Source organism: Centropristis striata, chromosome 22, assembly GCF_030273125.1.
Source record: "Centropristis striata isolate RG_2023a ecotype Rhode Island chromosome 22, C.striata_1.0, whole genome shotgun sequence".
NCBI lineage: Eukaryota > Metazoa > Chordata > Actinopteri > Perciformes > Serranidae > Centropristis > Centropristis striata.
This window is the reverse complement of record NC_081538.1, coordinates 7,515,682-7,527,852: the sequence shown is the minus strand read 5'-3', so window position 1 is coordinate 7,527,852 and position 12,171 is coordinate 7,515,682. Positions and strand designations below refer to the sequence as shown.

The window sequence follows — 12,171 nt, the reverse complement described above, 5'->3', positions numbered from 1 at the left end:
AAAGATTGATTTATCTTTCAACATCTAATGTACCATGTGATACAATAACCCACTTTATGTTCATTCTTATTAAAAAGAACAGATTGAATTTCACTTGAATGTCTCAAAGAGCTTGGTAATACAATTGTCAAATCATTATTTAGTTTGGGAGATTATATAAATGTAAATAATTGTTTAAAAGGTGTATATGATATGATCCAATATATGGTATTGCTGTGCAAAGAACTTATGTAATATCGTATCATGATGAAACTTTTGATTTACACCCTTAACAACAAACAACTTGATCAACAGCCGAGCCTGAGACAAAGACAATTCCGAGTCCAACAAGGCGTGAGAACAAGAGAACAGAAATACTTTTTTTTTTTTTTTTTAAGTGGTCTCGTGACCAGACTTGAGACTCAACTTTAGTATTACAGCCCTGATTAATATCCATAGCAAATATGACAACTTGGTTCTTAGCCGTAAACAGTGTTACAGTGGCCAATCAACATCACTGTCCATAGTCCCTCATGAGGACACACTACAAGATTTTTTGCCAGAATTTACCCATGATTCCCAGTTGGGCAAAGTCTGCACTAGTTGGGGACAGTCGGCATGGTTGGTTGGCACAAAAATCTGTTAGTGTGTGAGGGGTAAAGACACAAATCTACAAGTGTGTGAGGGGATCAGACCCCACCCGACCTCAGTGTTTGAATTTTTTTAGCTGAATCTGGATGCAATCGGGTAGTGTGAACTGATAACCGAGGCATCTGCAAATACGTGTTGCCAACAGCCAATGAAAAAGAGAAGTGGGACAGAGGAAACAGCGTCAGAAGACAGCAAAAGTGAGCCGACTGTCATCCATGTTTGTTTACCCTTTAAACTGTCACACTATTGGGAGAGTTTGCGTGAGAGTTTGATGCGTTAAGGTGGCTTTAGTGGGTTTGACAATCTGTAATCCCTCATCAGTTGTTAAGTGTGTGATCCCCAGTCCGTAAGTCGTCATACAAAAATCTGCTGAAACTAGTCATGCAGTGTGTACTCAAAGTATTTTCCAAATCTGTAAAGACTAAGTTGTGTATAGCGTGCCCAGCTTTGGTGGGTGCATTCCAACCCCCTTTAAAAGTTTTGCTTCCAATCTGCAATGCTCAACTTTCTAAATGTAAGGTTGGCTAGCATCTCATTACAAAAAAGGTGTGTGGTTAAACATGTGACAGAGAGCTACCATGCCTTGAGGCAAAGTTTCTCTAAGAGACAATTTTCTGTCAAAAAAGTTCTGCACAGACTGCTCCTGGCTCTCAGCATATAGCGCTTAATCACTGCAGGGCAAAGTGTAAAACAGTAGGACCTGATTTGCTCACTACAACAATAGTCAATAAGGCTGAATGTGTCACAGGGGTGACAGTTACAATATGAGAACAGGGACAAGAAATTGCTACTCTATTAAAGCTCCATGAAATGCAAACTTAAAAGCCACATGCAGCCCCGTGGTTCAATGAGCCCAATGACTCTACTGTCAGGTGTCAACACAGAGCTGGCCATAGTAAAAGCAGTATTCCCATCACAGTAGTCATCCTGACAACCTTTGACACTTTCAACAGAACAGAAGAAGTGGTGGGTTTTTTTTGGTGATGAGGCCAAACATTTAATCTTGGCACAACAATTAACTCAATGCCAAACATTGTCAATAATAAAGCATTCTGACTCCATCGTATCTTGTCACCAGACTGAACAGGACAGAACTTCTGAGACCGACAGAATGGGCTAAACAAGTTGAGGGGGTACATTTGCGATAAATGTGCAAAGTTTGTGAGCCGTGCTTAGTGTCCTATGAACTAATACATAGTCACAACTGTCACATAACATTATAAACAATAAAGTGTGAAATTACAAGCAGTATTGGGTTGAGGATAAGACAGCTGCTTTGGTGTCAGTCATGTGCCGGATGGACACTTTAGCAGGGCGCCGATGGTGCTGCTGACGAGCTAAGATAGCCATAAGTCCTGGGTCTCAAACTCGCAGCCCGCGGACCAATTGCTGCCCTCGTGAGGATATTTTGTGGCCCTCACATTGATATGAAAGTTTAATGTGAGTTTTATATGAATGGCACTTTACCGTTTTGTGTGTGTGGGTACCTTTATTGCACAAGCTGGAGCTTTGTTTCACTTGTTTCTATGACGACGTTAACAAAAATAAAGGCAGCTGCTACCAGACTGTTTATAATCCGCCGTGTTGTTGTTGTTACCTGAAGAAGTGGAAATGTTATGTAATGTAATTTTGTGTCTTTTTTTTGTACTTCTGTGTCCTTTTTTGGTAATTTTTAAAATAATTGTATCTTTCTTTTTGCTAATTTTGTGTCTTTTTTTAATAATTTTGTGTCTTCTTTAGAAAATTTGTGATTTAGGGGGGGTCATTTTGTGTCTTTTTGTGCATTTTTTGGTCATTTTGTGTATTTTTTGGTCATTTTCTGTCTTTTTTTTAGTAATTTTGTGTTTTTTCAGTCATTTTGTGTCTTTTTTGGTAATTTTGTGTCTTTACTTTGTCATTTTGTGTCTTTTTTAAGTAATTTAGTTTTTTTCTGTCATTTTTTAAGTAATTGTCTGTCTTTTTTAAGTAATTTAGTTTTTTCTGTCATTTTGTGTCTTTTTTTTCAGTCATTTTGTGTCTTTTTTGGTAATTTTGTGTCTTTACTTTGTCACTTTGTGTCTTTTTTAAGTAATTTAGTTTTTTTCTGTCATTTTTTTAGTAATTTTCTGTCTTTTTTAAATAATTTAATTTTTTCTGTCATTTTGTGTCTTTTTTTTTGTAATTTTCTGTCTTTTTTTTGGTCATTTTGATACTGCCTCCAGCGGCCCCCAGGTAATTTGAGTTTGAGCCCCCTGCCAGAAGTTACCCGGCAGCTATGCTAACCGGCTTGGTTGCCAGGCTGGAATGCTGCTAGCTAACGTCTGTCTTGTATGACGTCGGCTAAATGGTTTCTTGTGCTCTGCTCTATAACGAAACACAACGCTCTTAACTCCCTGCCAAAGTTATCAAAACACAGTGGCACTCCCTCTGACACTAGTGTGTTCTTTATGAGTTGTGTTCCTTCCAAAAGTGTGTCAGGAAGAGGAGTTTACGCGGCCTGCCCTCCGCCGGCAGAGCCCGATATAACCGAAACAGCAGCCCGACGTGAGGGAAGCTCCCTCGGCTGTCCTCCAGGAGCAGCGCCGCTGACACACGAACAGTAGTAGCTGCAGAAGGCTTTCACCCAACTATGTCACTGAAAATAATGTTTCAGTGCGTAGCCTAGTTTATGGCGTTGATTTAATTGGGATAACTGTTAGTCTGGATACTCACCCTGCCTATGTGTTATTGCAGATTCCTCTCCAGGATGTTGAGGGAGAAGTACGCCTGTATGGGACACTAACTCCGTCACCGCAAGCTGTCTGCCGTCTGTGGGACCCAGTTGTCCTCCGGAGACAACTGGCCTTTTCTCTCAGCTTATAAAGGTGCTGGCTACCTACTTACAGCACAAACCACCATCTTACATTGAAAGGAGGAGAGAGCAGGGGCAACTATCCAACTCAGTGAGTCGGCGCAAATCGTTTTCATGTTTCGTGCATGGAATGCTGGGTATTGTAGTCCCTACTAGTACTAGCTAAGCTAAGCATCTTCACACCATAGATATATGAAAATATTGTTGTCCATTAGTCCATTACTTTTAATTAAAACACCTATTATAATAGCCAATAGCTTACTAGTATCAAACCCTTTCTGATTTTTACGCTCTTTATTTATTTAAGGGCAGACATCAGCCAATGGGATTTCCACAAACGTTGTTGTTGTAATAGTTTATAATAATCCCCTTTTGAAGCAAATGAACTGACAGTTGATTGAAAGTAATATGAGGCTTTAGCAAACTGAGAAGATACCTTTTAAAGTTTCTATCCTTTTCAGGTTTCAGATGTCAGATGCGGATAAATACAAGCCAAACCAATAAAACAATGACTTTTGTTCAAGTGATCAATAGATTTTCTCCAACATTAAGATTAATTTGTTCATACCGTCACATAACAATATGAATATTTGGTTGGTACTAGCCTGCTCCTCAGCACTGGAGACAAAGCCCATGTGCCCATGTTGTGTTGAAATCTAAAAAACAGATGTATAATGACTAAAAATTCCTTTATCTAGTAAAATATATTCATTAAAACAACTCAGTGAGTCGGCGCAAATAGTTTTCATGTTTCGTGCATGGAATGCTGGGTATTGTAGTCCCAACTAGTACTAGCTAAGCTAAGCATCTTCACACCATAGATATATGAAAATATTGTTGTCCATTAGTCCATTACTTTTAATTAAAACACCTATTATAATAGCCAATAGCTTAGTAGTATCAAACCCTTTCTGATTTTTACGCTCTTTATTTATTTAAGGACAGACATCAGCCAATGGGATTTCCACAAACGTTAGCCTTAAACATGACTTATACTGTTAAACTTCCCATTACAAATCACATTAGGATACAAGGAATTCTGACAAGTATGGTGCTTGAAGATATTTTGAAATATTTTATTTCAGTTTAATGCAATTTGCACAAAATAGATACAAACATAATCAATCTTAATAAAATTAAATAATGTAGGCCTACTTGAAATAGTGAAGCCCAATCTACATACGGTAGATTGTATTGTAGTCCCTACTAGTACTAGCTAAGCTAAGCATCTTCACACCATAGATATATGAAAATATTGTTGTCCATTAGTCCATTACTTTTAATTAAAACACCTATTATAATAGCCAATAGCTTACTAGTATCAAACCCTTTCTGATTTTTACGCTCTTTATTTATTTAAGGACAGACATCAGCCAATGGGATTTCTACAAACGTTAGCCTTAGCCTTGACTTATACTGTTAAACTTCCCATTACTTATACTGTTAAACTTCCCATTACAAATCACATTAGGATACAAGGAATTCTGACAAGTATGGTGCTTGAAGATATTTTGAAATATTTTATTTCAGTTTAATGCAATTTGCACAAAATAGATACAAACATAATCAATCTTAATAAAATTAAATAATGTAGGCCTACTTAAAATAGTGAAGCCCAATCTACATACGGTACCCACTGCTTATCCAGGGAAAATTTACCAATTAATTTCAAATCATCAGTGTTGAATATGTGTTAAAGACACATTCTGTCTGCACTGTACAGACTCATTCTAAATCTCTTCTTCATACTGGTATGCTGTGTACAGACTCATTACAAACAGTAGATGGAGACATTTGCTTAAACTAAAAGAGGCTATTGAGGACACAGAATTAAGGCAACAAAGCATATAAAAACATATATTTCTCTACTGAGGAAATACATAAAATTATAGAAATATACAGGTTTGTGCTCTCTGCCCTCCCATTTTATCGCTAATGCACTAGTGAAAACACCACATTTTGATTTATTGAATGCTTGACCCTGTAAGACTTGTAATTAAAGTACTTCATTTTTATTTTTTTTGCTGTTGTATGAAAGTTGTATCATGAAACCTCTAATTAAAATAGATTTGTGTTGTATCTCCAATTAAGAAGATGTGGCAAATCAAATGGTGATGTACACAAATAATTGTAAATATCATAATATACATTTGACTATAAACTATGGCTTAATCTCAAACTTTAATACTATGTAGTGAGCAAAATGTGTTAATAACACAGTGTTTTACTAAGCACCAAATGTTGGCATGTAAGGTCAGATCTTGTACCTTTTTTAGTGTTGCCAATTTCTGACTAGTTTAGACAATGTATATAATTTTTAATGATTTAGCTTCTTGGGTTCAGTTAAGATAGAGGCTTGTGCATTTATGTAAAGTGAGATCATCATTGTTACTGATTAACTGGTGAAGACTATTTACAGTTTACAATTTACAACTTCAAAATGTAAGATATACAGTAATTATAGATGCAGAACCACCTCTGTCACCATCATTTTTTGTTAAAGGATTAGTAAGTCTATAATTATACAACATTCATGTCGTACATGTCTGAATATACATTGAAAGCATTGTGTCTGTTGTTGTAATAGTTTATAGTAATCCCCTTTTGAAGCAAATGAACTGACAGTTGATTGAAAGTAATATGAGGCTTTAGCAAACTGAGAAGATACCTTTTAAAGTTTCTATCCTTTTCAGGTTTCAGATGTCAGATGCGGATAAATACAAGCCAAGCCAATAAAACAATGACTTTTGTTCAAGTGATCAATAGATTTTCTCCAACATTAAGATTAATTTGTTCATACCGTCACATAACAATATGGATATTTGGTTGGTGCTAGCCTGCTCCTCAGCACTGGAGACAAAGCCCATGTGCCCATGTTGTGTTGAAATCTAAAAAACAGATGTATAATGACTAAAAATTCCTTTATCTAGTAAAATATATTCATTAAAACAACCAATTTCTATGACCTGTAGCATAAAAAGAAGCTTACAGTTATAGCTTTTGGGGGACAGCACAGGGCCAACACAGCCAGCCAGAATCCTTACTTGAATTTTGGTTGTTATGAAAATTGTCAAGGAATATTTTACATTTTGTTTTGTTTTTTCCTTTGGCCCTTTAAATCAGAATACTCTGGCCTTGTATTAGCCTCAGCTGGACGTGAGTGCATTTTTGCACAAAACAAGGAATGCAGGTTTCGTCCCCCATCTCTCATTTTGGTTTTGCATTAGAAAGAGATCAGGTTTTGCATTAGAAAGAGATCAGATTCAGGACCAGAATGAGTTGGAGGAACAATTACAGCAACCAAAACTGCTCCAAGTGGGTATTTTATAGATAGAGATAGACTTGAAAAAAATGAGAACCTTTCCTTTGAGCTCTTAAAATTGGTCTGTGAGTAGAGATGCTGTATCTGAAAGGGCTAAAGCCACATCCTGCAGAACCACAGATTTGTCTGCCAAATGCAACATGGATTTAAGACTTGCCCAGAAAACCTGCTGCTTCCGTTCATCCTTGGGCCACTCCAGGTACGTCTGCTGCCTCAGTAAACTTCTAAGTTTCAAGTACTTCTTGGGCAGAGAGTCTGTTGGAATGGGCTCCAGTAACAGGAAGACTAAAGAGTCCTGCTGGACGCTGATGGCCCTGTGCTGGGCAAAGAAGAGCTCATAGTTGCACCATTCACTTTGGACAAAATGTTTAGAGAGGACAAACAGTGTCTTGTAGCTGGATTCCACACAGTTGATAATGTTGTCTATGATCCACTCACCAGGGACAAAGTCACGCTCATGAACGCAAAGTGAAAACCCGGCACCTTCCAGAGACGGCACTAGCTGGTCGTCTACCCAGCCAGAGTCCTGATGACTGTAGGAGATGAACGCATGATAATTAAAAGATTGATTCTTTAACATGTTGGAGCGTTTTTTGCCTCTTCTCTTCACTCTGATCCACACCCACAACATCTTTGTATACCACACTCCGTCACATTTATAGAAAACCAGACCTATGGCAGCACAGATAACTATTATTACAGGGATAGCAACTGTAGCTTGAAGCCAGTTCTCACATGACAGCTCACTGGTTTTGTACTCTAAGAGCGACAGGCCTGAAAAAGATGGTGGGGTGCTGCATGTATAATCTAAGGGCCAGTCTTGGAGCATTGACTTGTTGAGAACGTTGACGAACCAATAGGAATCACAAGAGCAGACAAATGGATTGCCTCCAGCTTTGAGGGTCTGAAGCCTCGGAAATCCTGCCAAAGCCTCCTTGGATATAGATGTGATAGCGTTCTGGTCTACATAGAGACTGAGGAGAGCTGGGGCGCTGAGATCTGCAGGGATAACCTGGATGCTGTTGGAGCTCAGTTGAAGGTGTGTCAGCTTGGGGAAACGAGATAGATCCTCTTGCGTTATGGCTGTTATTCCTGTCTTTGACAAGTAAATTCTCTCAAAGTGTTCTGACAGGTATCTAAAGACGTTGTTGCCCAGGTTGTTGTTTCCTAAGCTGAGCTCAGTCAACTGAGCAGGCCAAAAGCATTCCCTTTCCAAGTGAATAGAGTTAAAACTGAGGTCCAAAGATTCCAATGTCTTCATCTGATGCGTCTTCTCAGAGATAAAGGCCAGATCGCTGAAACGGTTTTTGCTTAGAGACAGTCTCCTGAGTTTGGGGAAGACCGAGGTGTACGAACATTGAAACCACCAGAAGCCTGAATCCGTTAAGAGGTTATCTGACAGATCCAGCGTCTCCAGTGATGGCAGGACAGATAAGAGATTGCAGGGTAAAATGTTCATTCCGGTCCCAGAGAACTTAAAATAGGTCAGACTTGAGACGGCGTCTAAGCTTATGTTGAATGTGGGGTATCTGTACTGAAAATGATTCACCCCGTTGAAGGTAAGTGAGCAGAGATTGATGGTTTGATTATTGTTGCGAAACTGAAACCCATCTGGTGTGTCCTCATTATAAGTGATGTTGACAAAGGAGAGGTCATAAAGGTAGGACACCCACACGTTCTTAAGAAGCACCTCCATAAAGGAGCTGTTCATCCAAGTGTTTTCTATGGTGAGGTTCTGTACAAATGGCATTGTTCTCAGGTTCTCAAAAAGGTTGCCAGTCATGTTGCAGTTGTCTGGAAAAAGAGTGATGAATCTCAATGATGTTGCTCTTGTCATATTTAAATCCACAAGAACATTCTCAAACATGCTAGTATCCCCACAAAAAGAAGCAAAAAGTGAAACTGTTTTAAGAGACATCAGTTTTGTAAGAGCACCGGAATCATACTTCTGCCAGTGAGTTCCTGCTCCAAACACCAGGTGATTCAGAGAAACGTTCATCAATGGGTCAAAGTCATTGTAGTTGACTGTCAGAGCAGCTGTGCTACCTAATGACAGCACAGCCAGACTGGTTAGGTTCTGAAACGATGCTGGAAGTTGATAGCTGTTGTAAAGATTGTTAGCCAAATCAAGGATTTTCAGCTGTTTCAATGAAATGTCAGGGATGAAAGGAAGGTCATTGTAAGATATATTGAGGACTTTGAGTGCTGGTGTGTGACTGAACACACTGGGAGAAATCTCCTGCAGGCCACAGTGAGTTACCTTCAGCCAACAGAGCTGGGTCAGTCTGGAAAACGGAGCTCCAGTCAGTCTTTGGATGGAGTTGTGAGAAATGTCCAAGTACTGCGTGTTGTTGGGAAGATTTGAGGGAACATGCGTCAGATTTTGGCGAGAGAGGTCTTTCATTCCTTGTCTGGATGTGACACACAGTTTAAATCCCTCTTCATCTTCGTATACAGCCACACAGTCAGGTATGATCAGGAACACAAGGGCAATGGTTCCGATCAGTAAAGCTACATTTATGCTGAAACATCAAAAAAAGAAGAAGTACAGAAATTAGTGAAATAAATAAAACAAAAATGTGGATATTGAACAAGCAGAGAGGCAGTATTACAAAATGGAAAAAAAACAGCTGTAATGATTAAGAACAGTAGATTACCTTTGTGTCGACATAGCTTCAGATAGAGTGGTTTCCAGCAGTCGGAGTGTCAGGAGACTGAGCTTTGCTCTTTGAGCTCTGACTTTTATATTCTGGATTCTGAAAAGCAATCTATCAACCCGTAAGTCTCTGTTCCTCTCTATGTCAATTCCTCTTTTCTCTAGTTTCTTTTCAGTCATGTGACTGATTAAGGCCAAGTTAAACACAGAAAGTAAATAATGCATGCAATATAATTATAAAAACAACATATTTTACCAGTCAGGGACCATGTTTTTGTTCAAGTATTTGGAGATTGTTGGACTAGAGAAACAAAGACTTCTCTCCATTTGTGACCAACAGAGAAGCTTAAAAGACAAAGAAAGAAAAACAGCCTTCAGGATTTCAACTTTATATTGTACATAACTTTTTTTAAACAGCATTTATTTATTAAGATGTTGTTCAGCTTTGAGAAGGGTGATTCAATGTGGGGTTTTATGTGAAAGGATAGGCTCACATTTTTCTGTGTAAAATATTTCAATTGTATTACAATTACATGAGTATGGGTTACTTTGGTGTCTTCATTATGCAATCAAAAAACAGAATAGGTTTGGGAACGTTGCGAAGTAAAATAACTTTGTGATTAAATTGTATTGTTGGGAATTAAATGTTCAAAAACCGCAGATGCCCCCTACCCAAAACAAAACCTTTTTTTTGTTTTGTTCAATTTAAATATTTGAACGGTTTTGTTCTGTTTGGACATAGCACCTATCCAGGAAACTGACAATAGGACTTTCTAACCTGCACTGGAACTTTGATTTCACATTGTATTGTTATATTGCACTGCTTTATTCTGTGTTTTAGCAGGAATTAAACTGTTGATGGTGTTTTTGTTATGGCTGTTGTTCATGTATTGTGGTGAAAGGCTTTGTTGTTGTTGTTGTTGTTGTTGTTGTTGTTGTTGTTGTTGTTGTTGTTGTTGTTGTTGTTGTTGTTGTTGTTGTGGTTGTTGTTGTTGTTGTTGTTTTTTTGGGGGGGACAAGGGAATCATTAAACCAATACGTTTGTTTTCATGAATAAACTGAACTGAATAAATAAATAAAACATAAAATATAGGGACTCCTGGCTGATGTTTTGTGTTTGTATGTTGAGTCTTAACAGGATGGGACAGGAGTTTTTCTTTCATAGCATTGGGATGGGACCCTCTGTTTTAAGTCCATGGAGAGGACAGAGCAGAGGCCATGTTGCCAAGCTGTCACTCCAATCGGATCTGATCATAAGAGACAAGTCCCGCCCACAAGATTCAGCACAACAGCAAGCAAATGTTTGAATGTTTCTGACTTGCGAACAAAACTATCTGACCTGCATAAAGGTTGCATTATAAAGACTCCAAAGTAACCATAAAGACATAAAAAAGTAACCATACATGATCATAATGCCTTACAAGGTCAAAACGCATTCAAGCTATAAATATATATATATATATATATATATATATATATATATATATATATCATAATCATTCAATATATATATATCATAATCATTCAAGCCTAAAGGTCTCTGTCGGTTTCATTATTGGTCAAGGATGAGATGACGGAGAAGTTATGATTCAGACTTTGAAAAAGATTAAAACCAGAAGTGAAACAACACATATTCATTTTTTTTTTTTTTTACCTTTTTCTATGAAATGATTGTGACAGTGTGAGTTATTCTTGAAAGATAAAATGTATATCTTCTCAAAACTTTATTAACCAATTTCTTCCAAACATATCAGAATGAAAATGAAACTACAGTTAACAGAGGATTCTGTTAGTAAACAAAATGATTCCATCATTATGGGCGAGCATGTAGTTAACATTTACAATCATAGACATCAAACAACATACAACTGTCAAATACACACTGAAGAAAATAATCCATCAAGTCATTTTACCATCCAAATCAAAGTGACATGGAATAATTTTGCTGATATGAATGAGGATATGAAGGTAAACTGACTGAGTAACGGTATCTGTTCCAGTCAAGTCGTGGCTGTACAGTGCAGGGAAGCTCAGTGTGGTGATTAAAAATCCCTCAGGGTCTGGAGGAATTTACCTGCAAAGACAATGAGAACAAACGTTTTGATTTTACCTCACTTTTCGTTTCATTTCACTTTCTTGTTTGTAACTTAAGCAAAGGACGTTAGTGACTCTTTCATCAGCTCAGTTCCTTTTGTAGCTTGACATGTCATCATATTCTTTACAGCCATTATTACTCAAGAACCCATTTTTGCATCATATCAAACAGAAAGTGGTGGCCTTTCATTTGCAACAATACTGCTTTTAAAAATGATTTATGTGTTATAACATCAGTTGTTAAATACAGTACATACGGCATACAGTAATTCAACATAAAACATAATTCACATATTTATAACAAATTATGACATCTTTTGTGGAACTAACTATTTCATTCAATCAGGCTTGTGTGGTTTATTTTAATTTCTCTGTTATATAAATTGCAAACATTTATTCTAAGTTTATTTCAAATTAACATCACTGAGATCAGGAGAGAAATATGAAAATATTTTATGCACTTATTTTATTGCTTGGCTGCAGTAGTTCACCACAGCAAACACTGCTCATTGTTTGGCAATAGTGCATTTATATATACAGTACTGTGCAAAAGTCTTAGGCAGGACAAAAATGCCCAGAAGAATTGATGCTGGTTTGAAGGTAAAGGGTTATCACACACACACACACACACACACACAC

At 37.6% G+C, this 12,171-nt stretch overlaps 2 protein-coding genes across 2 annotated transcripts in view; both read right to left on the bottom strand.

The window, feature by feature from the left end:
- cnot4b (CCR4-NOT transcription complex, subunit 4b) overlaps positions 1 to 3,506 on the bottom strand; it is a 33,789-nt gene extending 30,283 nt beyond the window's left edge. The window contains exon 1 of the mRNA XM_059325758.1: positions 3,322 to 3,506. The gene's annotated coding sequence lies outside the window, so the exon portion shown is untranslated. The remainder of the gene's footprint in view (positions 1 to 3,321) is intronic.
- A 1,472-nt stretch (positions 3,507 to 4,978) lies between these two features.
- LOC131960519 (toll-like receptor 1) lies at positions 4,979 to 9,496 on the bottom strand. Its single transcript, XM_059325757.1, has 2 exons — positions 9,440 to 9,496; positions 4,979 to 9,304 (listed from the first exon to the last, which is right to left on the bottom strand). Exons 1-2 carry the CDS (start codon positions 9,451 to 9,453, stop codon positions 6,835 to 6,837), a joined length of 2,484 nt encoding a protein of 827 aa, XP_059181740.1. The 5' UTR covers positions 9,454 to 9,496; the 3' UTR covers positions 4,979 to 6,834.
- Between the last annotated feature and the right edge of the window lie 2,675 nt (positions 9,497 to 12,171).